At 37.4% G+C, this 15,983-nt stretch overlaps 1 protein-coding gene across 1 annotated transcript in view; it reads right to left on the bottom strand.

Annotated features, from left to right (window-relative positions):
• Positions 1-15,983, bottom strand: part of CACNA2D1 (calcium voltage-gated channel auxiliary subunit alpha2delta 1) — a 375,598-nt gene that overhangs the window by 347,117 nt on the left and 12,498 nt on the right. The window contains exon 2 of the mRNA XM_009285553.1: positions 10,233-10,349. Within this exon, the coding sequence (XP_009283828.1) occupies positions 10,233-10,349 (117 nt within the window). The remainder of the gene's footprint in view (positions 1-10,232; positions 10,350-15,983) is intronic.

The following is a 15,983-nucleotide window of genomic DNA, read 5'->3' as shown; positions in this document are numbered from 1 at the left end:
CAGTTGGGGTCAGCTGTCCTGGCTGTGCCCCCTCCCAGCTTCTTGGGCACCTCCAGCCTTCTCAGTCGGCAGAGCATGGGAAGCTGAGAAGTCCTTGGCTAGTGTAAGCACCGCTCAGCAACAACTAAAACATCAGTGCGTTATCAACATTGTTCTCGTCCTAAATCCAAAACACAGCACTGTACCAGCTACTAGGAAGAAAATTAACTCTATCCCAGCCAAAACTGGGACACCCCCACAGGGAGTTTAAAAAACACCACCACCACCACCTCTGGAAAATTAGCCACGGCCATTTATTTTGTAAGGAAATTTGCTCAAATGAATATGTAAAGGGGACTGAATGGGAAAGAACTGCTACAGCTATCGGTGCTCCTTATTTTTCTCCATACCAAAAGTGAAAGCAACAAATAAGCTAAGCTATCAGTGACAATCTACTGTGTAAGGAAAAAGAAAAGTTAAATTGTGAAGCTGATCATCCAATAATATTATTTGTCACAAGCTCTTTTTAGCTTTCATCCTCTCAGTCACACTTAAAAGCTCTAACTGCAATACACTGTGCTAGCAGGACAGAGATTCAGCAGGTGTCTCTCTAAGCTAGCGTACTAGATGCCATTTCAGCACTATGTACAGTTCAGGTCCACAAAAATCAAAATGATGACTCCTGGCTATCTATAAGAATATGGGAAGTGGGAGGGATGTCCCCCTCTTTATCTGTCAACAAGAATAAAAGATCTGCAGAAGGCAAATCAAGTAACCTGTGGAAAGAAAAAACATGGAAACAGGTGAGATTTGTAAGAACTTTCATTGCAAGCCCTCTGATTTATTTTTCCAGACTTTTATGATGCCTTGCAAAGTATGTGAGTTATGTGAATCTATCCTCTGAGACATAACATTGCATCTATACAACCTGGATTTCGGCTAATAAAATAAGACTCAAGGCAAGACAAGTAAAAACAAATTCAAACATCTGACATACGGACAAGCTGACAAATGTTTGACTTCATAAGTGTCACATCTCACTAGCTGTGATTCCAAAACACATTTGCTTCAGCAACTACAACTGACTTTCAAAATAGGCTACATTTACATCTGGAGATTTAAGCAAAGTTCATACAGGCTAGTGGACTCAGTATTATAGTCTAAAAAAGCATATGTAAAATCTTTCTCCTAGTGTGCAAATATTCCAGTGAAGCCAGTTTTAAAAGTGCAGTATCAGTCTTAAACTCACCTGCGAAGTTTCTGCCATATCTGAAGTAACTATTTCTGCTATTTGGACCAGCTCTAGTCATGGACTGAAATCTAAATCTAATGCTGCAAAAAGGAGATGACAGTGTCTATTCTGAATACTCACAGGAAACATCCAGAAATAAAATTTAGAAATTTTCCACCTTGGTGAATTACTCAGTATGTAGAGAATTGATGGAGATATAAAAAGTAAACGTATAAATAGACCTAGAGTCCTAACTCTGTAAAATTCTACCAAATACATAATGGAAAAGACTTAAAGAACCAAGACATACTGTCATGTAAAAACATATGGTATGGATGATCTTACAGTCCTTACACAGAGAAAAGCTTATTTTACTTGTATTTTTCCAAAACATCAGTATTTTTCTGGTAGGATATTGGCACAATTAAAGCCATTTGGTTTGTGATGCTGATACACACTTTGTGTAATCTTTTCGCTAAATATCTTTTCCTATAGCCCAAGAGCCACGTCCAGCTTGAAAAGTTAAAATATAAGAATAAAATATTTTGAAATATTAAAGAGAAGAAACAGCCACAGCCTAAAAATTCCAAGGAGAAAATGACCACGTTAGAATGAAAAATAACACAAAACCTATGTACACTGCACAAAAACATCTGTTTTACCAGTAATTTACTGTAGTTAATTTGCTCTTCTCCATCTATGTAGGCTTCCCCTTCTTAGAAGTCAGACCTGAAATTATTTTGGTTAACAACCCAACACACAAAGTCCATTGCTAGCTTCCTTATGATGGCCAGCTTCTCACAGAACAGCTAACAAAAAAATACTAATAAAATGTGGGAAAGTGTTGCTTGCTGGGAGACTAACCACAATTCAAGCTATTTTCCTTCTCTGAATTTCTCCAACTTGAGCTCTTTCCAATACAATTGTCTAACACTGCCTGTAACTGGCAAGTGAGTCAAAAGGGTAGAAACACCTGAAAATAAAAAATAGAAGTGAAGAGAAAATAGGAGCAAATTTATCAAGACATGAGTGATGCTGCTTTTTGTACTGAAATCAGTTTTGAAATCAGTTCTCAACAAGTTTTTAAATTTATGTTTTTAAAATCAGCTAGGAAAGAGAGGAAGGGAAGGACATTTTATGTTGATGAACCTTCTGACGCTACCACAACTCAACGGAAAAACTGAGACCTCTCCCTTTCTCTCTGCATTCTGTAAGATATCAGACCCCTGCATAAGGAACTAATAGGAAACATCAGGTGCCTCCATCAACTCAAGACCTAGTTCATCAGTGCCTTCTAATGACAAAATCACGATGTTTACTGTGTTATCATTTGCAAAATAATGAGGGAAGTAAAAATCACAGATTGCCCTCAACTTTAGGAGGATGCAAACTACACCTCTGGAGAATGACCTAATTTTCAGGTTAAAGGGCAAGGACTCTGGCCCTCACAGCCTGAGACTAAGAATAAATGGATTTAATGTATTTGAAGGGATGATAATGAAGGTGGAGGGCAATTGTTAGCATCAAAAAATTATTTTTGCACAGATTTTACTATGGATTGGAGGGCTTTATCCTTGTGATCAGAGGACTTAAATGGGAAGGAAAAGATCCTCCTCCCTGGTAAGATGTTTTGTCTATTTATCTTTTAGATTAGGAGATAACTGGAAAAATACTTATTTCCAGTATGCACACTAGAATATAGTTTAGATGGAATTTCAACACACCTGTGCAAGTGTGTCCAGATCAAGATATGTATCCATATGTATACACAGATATTTTCATTTCAGAGACCTAGCCCAAGCCCTCACAGAGTGATTAGCTCTGATCTTTAGATTACCATGCAGAAGTGGTGGACTCCACTATTAGGTGTGACTATTTAGGCTTCTTTGGAATTTCTGGCGGAGCTTAGGAGACTGGTGGCTGAGTTGCAACAGAGCCCAAAGAGAGAGATGCTGGCCAGTGCAGGTTCTGCTGAATGCGTGGACAACTTCAATTTATCTATAGAGTATTATGAAGAGTGGAAAGATATCTAGTTAGTGTAGGCAATTTAAGATTAGCAGACCAGAAAGTAGGTGTCACAGAGTGTTTTCAAGGATGTTAGGTGGGTTTTAGGCATCTAATCAAAACTCAGGCTAGAGTTTTGGATCCCTTCCAAAAACCAGTAGTATCAAGCACACCTACAAAATTTATTTTAGTTTTATAGGTGTTTCAGGCTACAGAAAAATTCCCAACCCTATTTAAAGTGCACAGCATCTCTGCCCAGGAATCTCAAAATATGTTATAACACATGTTTACTTATGCTTCCCAGTTGTATTGTGAGACACTGAAGCCTTATTTCAGGCGGGCAGGGAAATACTAAGGGATCTGGACACACTTGCACAGCTGTGTTGAAATTGCATCTAAACTAGCAGATAAACATTCTGAGCTCCTCATTCACAGACACAGTTGTGCACCTTGGACATTTCCCAACAGCACGTAGAGGGAACCTGCTTCCTAGCACACAATCTGTGCCTCAGTTTCCATGGAAACTCAGTTTCCTCAGTTTTCAGAAGAAACCAAGGCATAAAGGCTAGAATGAAGATATGATGTCTCTGGTTGAAATGTCTGAAGAAATCTAGACAATAAGGTGCAAATCTGCATGTAACTCTTCTTTGTCTACATGCAACCCAAGAAGCCGAGGGTATTGACTAGTACCTTCCCTTGAATGATCTTAATGTAAGAGTTTAATAGTTAAAAGTAAAAACAAATAACCCCACAGCAAAACAAAGCAATATTAAGCAGGAATTTGGCAACAAAAATATGAATGTCTCTCATTCTCCAGTGAAATGTATTTTAGTGGAACTTGAGTGTTTGCTTTACAGGAATGGTTATGCTATTGCCTGAGAATATGGGAAGTAATGAAAGAAAAGTTTATTAATAAATGCTCTCTGAGTGTACATCACAGTGTTGACAATAAGGTACAGACACTGAGGCTTTCCAGAAAAAGATATTTCACTGTGGAAAAGATTTGCAGGGGAATATGCATACATCTTAATTTTTGATAGGAGGACAAGTAGGATTAATCTCAAAGTATTACACAAACAAGTAGCCAACAGCTAAATAATTTGGGAATACAGAAAGCGATCTTGTCTAAGCAAGAAATAGGACATTTTGATCCTGTTTCCAAAATTTGCTGCAAGCTATGCTTGCAAAGACTATTAGTAGGTGTTCTTTAGTCATCATTTTCACTCTTTAATTTCCTGTTACCTAAGAGATCCAAACTTGCTTATTCTCTTCAATTGAAATATAACAGCAAAAATGAGCAAGAGGGTAAAACTGCAGATTTTCCTGCCATAGAAGATTAAGGATGCTTCACGATACCTAATGAGTAATGGGCTGCTCAGATGGGCAGAGGAAGGCCAAGGGCTGCACAGCTAACGACTTCACACTGCACAAGAGTGAAGCTGCACCTTAGATTTAGTGTGCTGCACTGGATTAAATATTACTTTAAGGTAAGTTATACTTCATTTCCCTCATGACACAATACATAAACAGAAAATAAAACCCCAGAACAGCCTTTTGCAAAGCACCAAGTTTTTAAATAGAACTTTCTAAAAACCACAATTTACAATTTTAAATTTTAAAATGTGACAACAAAAATTAGAATCTTTGCAAATCTTAAGCTTACTACAGTATTTTACATGAGTAATAAAACATATATGATGAGTCCATCTCATATATTAATGAGTTTAAAAGGGTTTATTTTTATATAACCAGTGAAAAAATATTTGTAACTCCTCAAACCATATGTATAAATATATTACAATGTCAGGTACTCTAGCTAGTATTTCTGTTGATACTCATCCAATAAATATTAATGTCTTCCAAATACAAGTATCCTCTCTTTCTCGTATATAGATAAGTTTTTGTTTAAATCATTTGGTTTCCATCTGAACTGAAAGATTATGATCTATTAGCATGATCTACATAGCTCCAGAAAGCTATTGCACTGATGAATGGGGTAGGAACTTTAAAACAGAGGATAACTCCAGTGAAAATGAACAATTTAGGTGCCAGACTGCCTAATGGACTAGGCATACTATTTGTTGGTATCCTCGGAGTGGTTGTGTACCCGAAAAATGTCCAAGAACCTTTGTGAGTTTTGCCCGTAGTTACTGCAGGATACCTTTTCAATGAAACCTCCACCCGTCTTCCATTACACACCTGGAAATGCAGGTTGCAATGGTAGCACAGATAGTCTGTACACCACCTTTTAGCAAGATATATAGAGACAGAATATTAACTTGCCCATAATACCATAGAATCATAGAATATCTCAGGTTGGAAGGGAAACATAAGGATCATCGAGTCCAACTCCCTGATCCTCGCAGGATCATATGGATACCACATGCATACGGAAATTCCATGATATTGAAAGAGCGTGTGTTCAGTAGGGTTAGGCCAGGCAAATATGCAATAGTAAACAACAGTAAACCAAAAAAGAAATGTTCACTCTTTGAATAACAGGCTCTACTACAAGGCAGTCTTTGACATCCTTGACTGTAAGGCTGTTGCCTGTCTCCCTCGTTACTACTCATACTACTCTCTTCCTCCACTACACTTTCTACTATAAGGCTGTTGCCTGTCTCCCTCGTTACTACTCATACTACTCTCTTCCTCCACTACACTTTGCTAGAAAATTCTCCATTTTCTTTTCATCCTAACTTTTTCTTCTGTGGCTAACATTTTCTAGTAATAGCTATCTAGGAAAGCCCTCTGAGTTCTGATCAGGACTTTCCCCTTTCTCCTTCCACAGCTAGGTACCTATTTCAACGACCATTTTTAGCTTCTCCCAAGAGTAAATTCATACCCATGAAAAAATAAAAATAGACTTTTTTCCTTACAGTGGGACACGTCATCTTTGTCCAGATTTTCATTATAATCTTTTCTTATATAAATCAGAAATGAAATCACAAAGCTTTTCCATGTTACTCAAGCCTTTTGTGTGTAATGCACAGAACCACTAAGTAATTTTACCTTTAAGTCACAGCTAGAGAGTTTTCTAGCACAAAGTTGCAGGAAAACACAAATAATTTGGAATACAAGAATTATTTCTCATTTAAAGGTGCTCTTGCAGCTCAAGGGAAGCCAACTCATTATTAGAAAAGTCATCATTAATATTTGTTTATTATAACCTTGCCCAAAGATTGTTTGTGTAGCATGCCTAGAGAAAATCATGGCATCCCTGGGGTATGCTAGTCTCTGAACAGTGACACTGTTGATGTCATTCACTGGCACCTTCCTCGTGGCATCACTGGAGGATGTATGATCCTCTTGCATCATACTCTTTTCAGGATTCAGGTATTAATTAATACTTTGAGTCATATTAGCCCCAATGGTAAAACCCTCTGTGCAGTCATTAGTAACAGTTCCATTCAACTCCACTCCTGATTTCAGAGAAAATGTGACCCAGCAGATTTGAGAAGACTTAAATTTCAGATAATTCAGCTTCACTACATAAAGTTTACAAAATGCCAGCATAAAGATAGTCCTTGAAAAAAGAAGAAAGAGAAATACATATGGAAGGTGAAGAAATTCTCTTAGTAGAAAGTAATAGTTCAGATGCAGGAGATAATAAGTGAATGTCTCCTGTGTATAAAAATAATCAAGAGGAAGGTTTAAAATCAAAAGTCATTGAAAGCTCTAATATAAATCTGGGATAACTACAAATAGAAAAGCCAGTATAAATATCTGAGCCGTTAGGAGCTCTTAAGGTCAGGTGATAGCACAAAAGAAACCAACATGAAGTGATCCAAAATTAATAACCATGTAGAATATGAGTCAGCAAAGAGATCTGACTAGGACTGAGATTAATAAAAGGGTATTTTTCCCCTTAAGTAATGTTTTTTAGGCCTTTTCCTCTTTTCTTTTTTTTAGTCAGACTAAGCCCCTGGGTACCTGAATATACATCAGAAATACATTTTTTAAAGAAACAACAACAGAATTCCCCAGAACAGCTAACCTTGATAATGGTTGAGAAAAATGTCTGAATCAGAAATCAGAAGCTAAATCAAACAATGAAAATAATATTGAAAAGCTTAATCAACTTAATACTAATTAATATCATATTAAAAAGCTTAAGTCAGTTTTACTTATTTGAGAGGTTATACTCATTTTTGAATGCATTGGCTTTGGCTGTGTCTGGCATTTGATACAGAACAAAAAGTAGGTTTTCTCAGGAACCATCGTATGACCAACCACCCCTGGAAAGCTGTTCTGAAGAAACTGGTTTTGATAAATTTTTATTTTTAAAATGTATGTAGATATTATTTAAAAAACTAAAATTAGGATTTTTTTATAGTTATACATAATTAGGACATAAAAAGTACACAAAGTTCACAGAAAGTTTTGGCAAGGCAAACATCTGAAACCTGACAACCTCTGTAAGACAGCTCCATCCTTCTTGAACTGGAGTAGAGGAATGTTTCAATAGGTTATTTCAATCACTTTGCTTATGTATGTGTTGTAATCATGTAATTAATCTTTGTAAATTCTGTAGGTTCCCAGGCATTAAAAAAAAGTAATTAAAAAAAAAATTTAGAGATGTTCCAACACTGTGTTGTATCAATTCCAACATTGATCAGTATTTAAAGGATGGCAAATCAAATTCAGTTGTGTGAAGTAGTGGGGGGAGCTAAATTATTTCCACATGTTTGGGGATGAATTTCACTCTGCATGAAGTGGCAAGATCGATAAAGAGGTCATAAAGAAGTCTTGCTGACACACATCCTGAAATGATGGCATGCAGCTAAAAATAATAAGTATTGTACATTCACTGCAGCACTGCCAGTAATGGCAACCCCAAGCATTAAAGACATCATGAGTCACATCCTCCAAAATAATAAAATTGGTTTTAAAGTCATAAGACTTTAGCCACTAATACATCTGGAAGACTTTTTATTTGCCTTCAAGATGCATTGACTTGATCATTTAAAATTATCTGAGAAGTTCTGAAGACTGCAAGAATTCTTTTTTTTTTTTTTTTAAAAAAAAAAAGAGCAACTGGACTGAAGGAACATCCTTCCCTTAATTTAATCTTCTTTTGTTTGGGTCTGAATCATATGACCCTTTTCAAAAAGTGACCATGGGCTTGCCTAAAATGAGGTAGGCACCCTTCTTCTTCCACACTCACAGAAAAACTGTTCTGGAATCTTTTCTAAAGTAAGCATGAGATACTTATTTAATTTTCTTAAAGCTTTAAGATCAAACCACCACAGACACACACAAACCCCTACATTAATCTTGAGTCTCAAGAAAATATAAGATTTGGCTGTGATAACTTAAAACCATCAGACTTATACGGGTTGATGGGAAAATGGTGGACAAACTGATGTGTTCACAAAGGTCTGCAAATGACTTATAATATTTTGCAATAATAATACAAAGTCCACAGAGTGCTACATAAACACATGCCCACCGAGTTAAAACAGGAAAACAAACAAAAAAATCATATCTATTTTATGCTCATTTGACTGAAGCAGAGAAGCTTTGGCGCAGACAACACTGATGTACATTGCATATTAGGGAAGCTATGGGAACTAGAAGAGTGAACTCCTGCTAAGAACAAAAGGCAGGAAAATGGGTACCTCCTGTGGTACCTATGCACAGACAATGGACTAAGCAAAATTTCATCATCTACAAGAAGGCTAGTCCTCAGGATAGCGCGCAGCAACAGTTTCACTCTTGGACTGATTCTTCAGCTGCATGAAACTGTACTGATAAAAGGACTGCTTGGGTGGGACTCATCTCCTCCAGCTTTACACACCTACAGTATAGACATTTACATTGAGGCTCCTCTGATAGAGAAAGGGAGAAGTAAGTACTTCTGGGCTGTGGTTCATCCCATTTTAAAGTCTTACTCAGAACATGTCAGGTCAATCCTGACTGAGAAGTGCCTGGTTTAGTCCACTGAACAAAAAAGGAGCTTAGGGCGACCAGCTGAGTAGATGTCTACAGCTAGGTGAATTAATCCCTCTTTCTTCTCTTTTTCACTTCAAATGACACATCCAAACTTATCTGCAAGTCTATGTGGATATGTAATTGCCCAGGGAATCCCAGTCTGCTGTTCCATCCTTTAAACCTATTTCTAATAGCTCTACTCTGTAAAAAGCATGTTTATGAATTCATCCGGATCCCCCCATGCATGTTTGGTCAGTATCTTCTGAAAAGCACTCTAAACTCTTATACGAGTCAGAGTGATGTGAATAGGAATCATAAAAAGCAATTACCCAGGTTTGGTGTCTTATGGAATAGAACAAAAAGGGACTGTTGGCAAAAGCACTTTAAAGAAATAGCTACTTCATATTTAAAGCACAAAGAATCATGAGGTTACAATGCAGCGTGGTCTTCACGCTAACAGTTCAGCATTAACTTTGCTGATACAAAACATGATTGAAATACAGATTAAATTAGTAAGTCAGAAATAGAATAGGTATGGAAATGAATCTGATTCACACATGACTACATTTGTTGAAGGAGAAGAATTAGTTGCAACCATCAAGAAAGACTAACTAAAAAGACGAAGAGACCAAATATTAACAGATGTAGTTAACAATAATACCAAAATGAACATCATGACTTCAAAGGTAGCATTATTTTTAAATCACATTTAAAAAAAGCTGTACTTCTTGTTTCCCCAAGGTCACTACTGACTGTAGAGTACAGTGAACTTCAAGTCATAAACATTCATGTGCATCACTTAGAGGAATATTTTCCAATCTATTTATAACTTGATTCGTTACTTGGCCATGGTTCCTAATCTGTCTGTCAATATTATAAGCATCTGCCCTATGCCAACGAACTAATGAGTTCATTTTCTACCATGAAGTCACAAGCCATCTTTCTACATGTCATGTCCAGTACACATCAAGCTGACAGTGCCCGTAAGTGTATAGGCAGCAAAAATAACAATAAAAGCATGTTTCAATAATAAATAAAGGTTTTTTTAAACGCTAAATAGAAAACCTAACCCATTAGTACTCACCACCAAGGCTTTAGACCTGTTACTCAGAAGTTTTTCAATGTCTCTGGCTGCAATTTCCACTAGCTGACGAGGGTTGTTGGCTTCTACAGTATACAAATCCCTGTTTTTCAAATAAATCTGCAAGAAGAAAAAATGGAAATAAATCAAAATGGCAACAGACATTCAAAATAAGCAAAGTGACTTGACAGAACGGGCATCAAGATGTCCTCTGTTCTTACTGGAGAGCTTCAGAAAGACTATTGCTAGGAAAATCCAAATGTGCCTTGTGAAAGAAATACTTCACCTTTTTGTCTGAACAGTATAAGGTGCCACTAAAAATCATTTAATAAATCTTCAAAACTGACAGTTTCCAGTGACGGACTATTCCACTGCTAAATGTTCAAGGAATCTGATTCCCATAGAATGCTGAGAGAAAAGTAAAATGGAGATCCTTTAAAATGACTGAAGTTGAAATCAAATAGTTATTGCTGAATTTAATTCTTCCTTGAATGCTGAACAACAAACATACTGTTTGAAGTAAATAATTTAAGTTATGCTAATGTAATCAGTTTAGTCCTTTATCTATTTATTCATATTATAGTATTAGTATTCATGAGGAAAGAAGAGGAAGAGGAAGAAAACAAATAAGAGGAAAAAAGAGAAAAGGGAAAAAAGGGGAAATGGGGAAAAAAATGAAAGGGGGAAAAAGATGGGGGGAAGAGGGGAAAGGAACTATAATCGTGTTTTTCCTCTATCGTGAATAAAGGTGAGGTTTGGTTCCTCTGGTTAGGAACCATTAACTGTTTCCAAAGAAGAACACGTATATAAAGGAGATAATTTGATTTGTTAAACAAAGCCACTACAATGAAATGCACACAACCACAAGAAGTAAAGAAGAAAAAAGTAGCAAGAAATCCATTTGCCTATCTCTGTCCTACCAGAACTGGATAAAGAAAAAATACATTATTTGGGGAAAGAAAAAAAAAAAACCAAAGAAAAAAAAAGTGGATACCTTATGGCTAGATGGGCAAATGGGGAAAACTAATTTATGCAACCAACAGATGGCCTGAGTTTACTCAAGTACTCTGCCTCTCCGCAACGCTGCCTGGTGGGGGCTGTGCTGTCTCCCGGGGAGTAATTCGAGGCACAGGCAGGAACGGGTCCAGCGCTAATGCACTGGCTGCCATCCAGCACAAGAACCGAGAAACTGCAGACCAGACTGAGTCTACCAGCCCTGCCAGGTTTCTCGGGTGAAAGCTGTGGAGACCTTAAAGAAACTCACCAAAATATGTCTCTGATGCTTGTAGCTGATGGGTATTTATCACAAATAAGTTTCTGACAACTACAGTTATAGCTGCAAATTTTTATTGGGCATGCCTCATAAGCTGTCACAGGTTTTCATCACTTTTGAATTTCACAACACTTCTGTTGGGTTTTGGTTTTTTTCCTTCAGAAGTACAGTCTTTCCTTTCCACCAGTAACTGAGTAATTGGAATATGCTTTAATTCTTCATATAGTAGCAATTATTTTAAAAAATCAGTGCACCATGAGCAGAAAACCACTACAAAAGAAGATTGTTTCTAATGAACTCAGATTATAGTTTGGATATCTTTTTTTTTTCTTTTTTTTTTTTTTTTTTGTTAGGACAGATCTTAATAGTAGAAATGGTCTATAGGCCAATTATTAATAAAAAAAAAATAAATTACCCTACAACTGATCACTACAGAATTTCTTACATTTTTCTCTGAAACACATAAAACTTGCACAGTCAGCAGTGGGATTCAGAGTTAAATTGACTGTAGTGACAAGAAGAGCCTTACAGTCCTACAGGCAAGGTAAGAGTAGAAATCAGTTTTATAGATCCAAATGGTTTGAATCAAGAACGGAAATTTCAGAGGAGCATATAAATTGGAGTGACCATCAAATCTGGCAAAACCCTCAGGTTTTCCCATCAGCAGCAAATATTCACCCTGATCACATAAGGAACAAGCACTGGAATGTGGGTGTTACCAGGTGTTCGTGTCTTACTTTTTGAAGAGAAATGTAGTGCCAAACTCTTTAAACTTCATTCATGACTGTGTGAAATACACCTGCATCAAAAGTTACTGAATTTATAGAAGAATGGTCACAAGATTTTGTAAGTAGGCTAGAAAAATGTAAACCAACTTTCACGGAAGTTTTTTAAACCATTCATTTATTTTACTTGTGAAAATGTTTGTTTTGCTTTGTTCAATTTTTTCCTGGTTTCCCTTTTTTTCAATTTGTTCATGCAATTGCTTTTCATTTGCTAATCAACAGTGAAAGGGATAAGAAAATTTAAATATAATCTGTTTTCATTTGGGAGTTTCAATTAGGCAAAAACATCTTAAAATTTGGAGAAAGCAGTAGTTCATTGCAAAAATGCCATTTCATTATAAATAAATTTTTCACTCGATATTATAAACAAACATTAAGAAGGCCACGAGCAAAGAAAATACACAGGAGGGGCACAGGCAAGTATGTGCTCAAATAATGCATGTTTGGAGCAGATGGGTGATAGGGATGACTTGGAGACTGCGCTGACCAGCTATTCGAGGGTGAGCGCTGTAGTGCTGATTCTTTGACATCTTTAAGCACTTAGTGAAATATGGTTTCTAACAGGCTGTGATCTAACAGCCTCAGCAGAAGTTAAGGTGATGGTGCACTGCATCCACACAACCATGATTTTGCACCCCACCAACCAGAAACACAATACCAATAATTCACTGGAATTAATCTTTCAATATAGAGCAAAGTTACAGTAAGCCGTAGTGGTAAGGGTTCGAGAATCTGGATGGAAAATTTGCACTTTCATCCCTGTATCTAATCCATTCTTATAGCAAACACATGATCCTATAAACCCAATTTGAAAGCACTCAGATTTTTCACACACCCCGTTCCTATAGGGAAATTGTTGCCATACCTCCAAGCTTGAACGGTTTGAAAGCTGCAGACTATCAAAGTCTCGTCTAGTGGGTACATTTGGTGAAGAGGTGGCACAGTGGTGAAAAAAAAAGAAACATTTTCATTTTTCTTCTCCAGCACCAGCTATCAGAATAGTTCAAAAGCCTGAATCGTTTAACAAGATCACCACCACAAGAGACAGGAGTTCTATTCATACTTCAACTTAAAACCTTTATAACAGGCATTGTGGGTCCTACCGCTGAGAAAACCTGACTCTGAGGCTGGCTTCACAAGCTGCTATCTGTCAGTGATTAAAAAAATAAATAAGTAAACTAACCCCCCAAAAAAACCCCTTTGAGTTTTGCACAAGATCCCACATGGAGTTGAGTCAGTGACTCCTCCTCCTCCTCTTCGCTTTACCCCATGTCAGGGCTCACAGCACCTATCTCCCCTGCTTCTACCACCAGTGGAAGATTTATCCCACAAGCTCCCAAACAAAAGGCATCAGAAATAACTTGGAACTTCACACACTTCTTTATTTTCCTGAAGCATAAGACCTGTCTCAACTACCAAGGAACAGTGTAAGAAATATTCACTAATTATTTAAGAGGTGCGTACATAATTTATTTGTTGCCTGCTCCCCTTCTCTTTAATTCAGCCGTAGCACTGCAGCAGTTCAGCGCAACAACACACAGGGAAATGATACACGCTTCAGGATTTGGCAGCGTGTGACAAACTTTCTTCTCCAAGCCTCCCACCTAGCAGTCAAACACAATTAGCAAAAACTCATCTCAAATAGCCATAAAGGGTCTTATCGGCAAAGGTGTGCTCATTCGTTTTTCACAATGCAATTTGGCAGGCTCCGTGGCTTGTTAAGAAGAACTAATCTGAATGCATTTTATTAAATTGCTTTAACCGAGTGAATGCAAGTTTCTGTTGGCTTTTAGGTCTAAAATAATTTTTAGTACTTTAATCATGAATGTTTTGCTAAAAGCTCTCCAAATTGTCAGTAAAACCCTACCATTTCTCACAGAATAAAGCCTCATTGCATGACTAAGTAAAATCTGTAAGGTCATAGCACAAAAAATACTTTATTTTTTCTCTGAAGTCAATAGCCGTGCACTTTTCTATTCAGGCAAAAATGTATTAAAATTGCTTCCTAAATGCCGAATATTTATTCTGGTATAATGAACTGCAAGGTTTTAGGGGAGAGAATATGATGGGAAAAGTCACATTAGTATGAAACAACACAAGAAGAAGGACAATAGTTAAATGTGGTGAAGAGTAGAAAAACTGCCAGCTCGTCAGCAGAACATGCCCCTCTCCACTCAGTCTTCAAGGATACGTTTATAAATCTCTCACAAAGAGACATTCTCCTTGCTTTCTATAAGACTTGCAAGGCAAAGTCAGACATTTCTGTAAATATTGAGAGAGAATGAAAGATGCGCCTTCATTGCATGGCTCTTGCTACATTGTGGCAGGCATTGGGGCCCACTGAAACATTGAAATTTTATTTAAATGGCCCTCATGCTTTATTGCACTCAGAAAAAGTTCCTGAGAGTAATAAATTATCTGTGCTTTGGATCTGTGGTCTTGGCACTGTTTACACAGTCTACCCAAATAAAAAGGAATAATAATTCATGTTGAATTATTCTAAACTGCAATAGAATTCCTTTGCTTCTTTGTTTGTTAGTTTGTCTTTTTTTTTTTGTTTTGTTTTGAAACTGTCAGTCTCCCAATTTAAGAAACAATGGAGCCTTTTCTTCAGGCAGCGGTAACCTGGCTGAGGGCCCAAACATAGGACATGAACACAGCAATCTCAGTTCCATCACTGAATACTTCCATGGACATAGAAGTCATATGAGACAAGATCTTCAGAAGTTCAAACCCAGAATTTCAAAAGTTAACCAAACCCGCTCTATCTTTTCCTACCTTGAAATATGATTTGGAATAGAGAAACAAAATCACTCAACAATTCCAGTAATACCTATCTATACAAGGTAAATATATTGATGTATTTATTATTACAGTACTACTTTCAAGACCATTTAGGTCAGCTAGGCTAATGGAACACCTCTGTCAACAATCAATGCTTTAGAATCAGTCTAGACCAGTCGGAGAATATCATGATGGTAAAACTACTGCTCAAAGATACTACCGAGCTTGGGACCCCAAATCAACCAAAACTTTGTGGTGGGTCTTCCTCCATCTTTTCTGAAAGTGACTACACCAAAATACTAAGAGTGTTTGTGAAATCTGGAGCTAGGTTTTACAAGCTTATATACTAAAGTGATTAACTTATTAAATAAATTAAAAAGAAAACAACCCTCAGAACAGAGCAAAACTGAAATAAAGGTTTTGTAAATTAATCTCTTCCTGCCCACACCCTGTTTTTGGAGAGGGCCTGCCATGGCTGGTTCCCCCTGGTCCTTCCAAAAAGTCTCTTGCTTTCTATCACCATGAGGCTCTAATAGGCCTTAATGACCATGATCTGCCTCACTGGGAATCTCTGCCTGCACCCCTACCACGGACTCCATTTCAGCCCAGTCCTCGGCTATGGGTTAGGTATGCCTGTCTCCAGCCCTACCCCTTCAATGGACCTTGACCCTATGCCATAATTAGCCCATCTCCTAAATGGACCCCTCAGATGCATGTTAAATCTTTTCTCCAGTCCTGTCTCTTGGATGGATGTTGGACCCCCATTGTAGTCTTGTCTCCAACCTGTCCCTGGCCCCATCTCTTTTTACTCCTGACTGGAGGCCCTGAGTGAAACCTAGACTTGGTTCATTGCTTGTCATGTCTGAGACTGCTGACAGACCCCGTTACCGGCATCCAACTCCCTTAAAACGG

Source organism: Aptenodytes forsteri, unplaced genomic scaffold, assembly GCF_000699145.1.
Source record: "Aptenodytes forsteri isolate BGI_AS27 unplaced genomic scaffold, ASM69914v1 Scaffold87, whole genome shotgun sequence".
Taxonomy (NCBI): domain Eukaryota; kingdom Metazoa; phylum Chordata; class Aves; order Sphenisciformes; family Spheniscidae; genus Aptenodytes; species Aptenodytes forsteri.
This window is presented reverse-complemented; position numbering and strand designations above follow the sequence as displayed.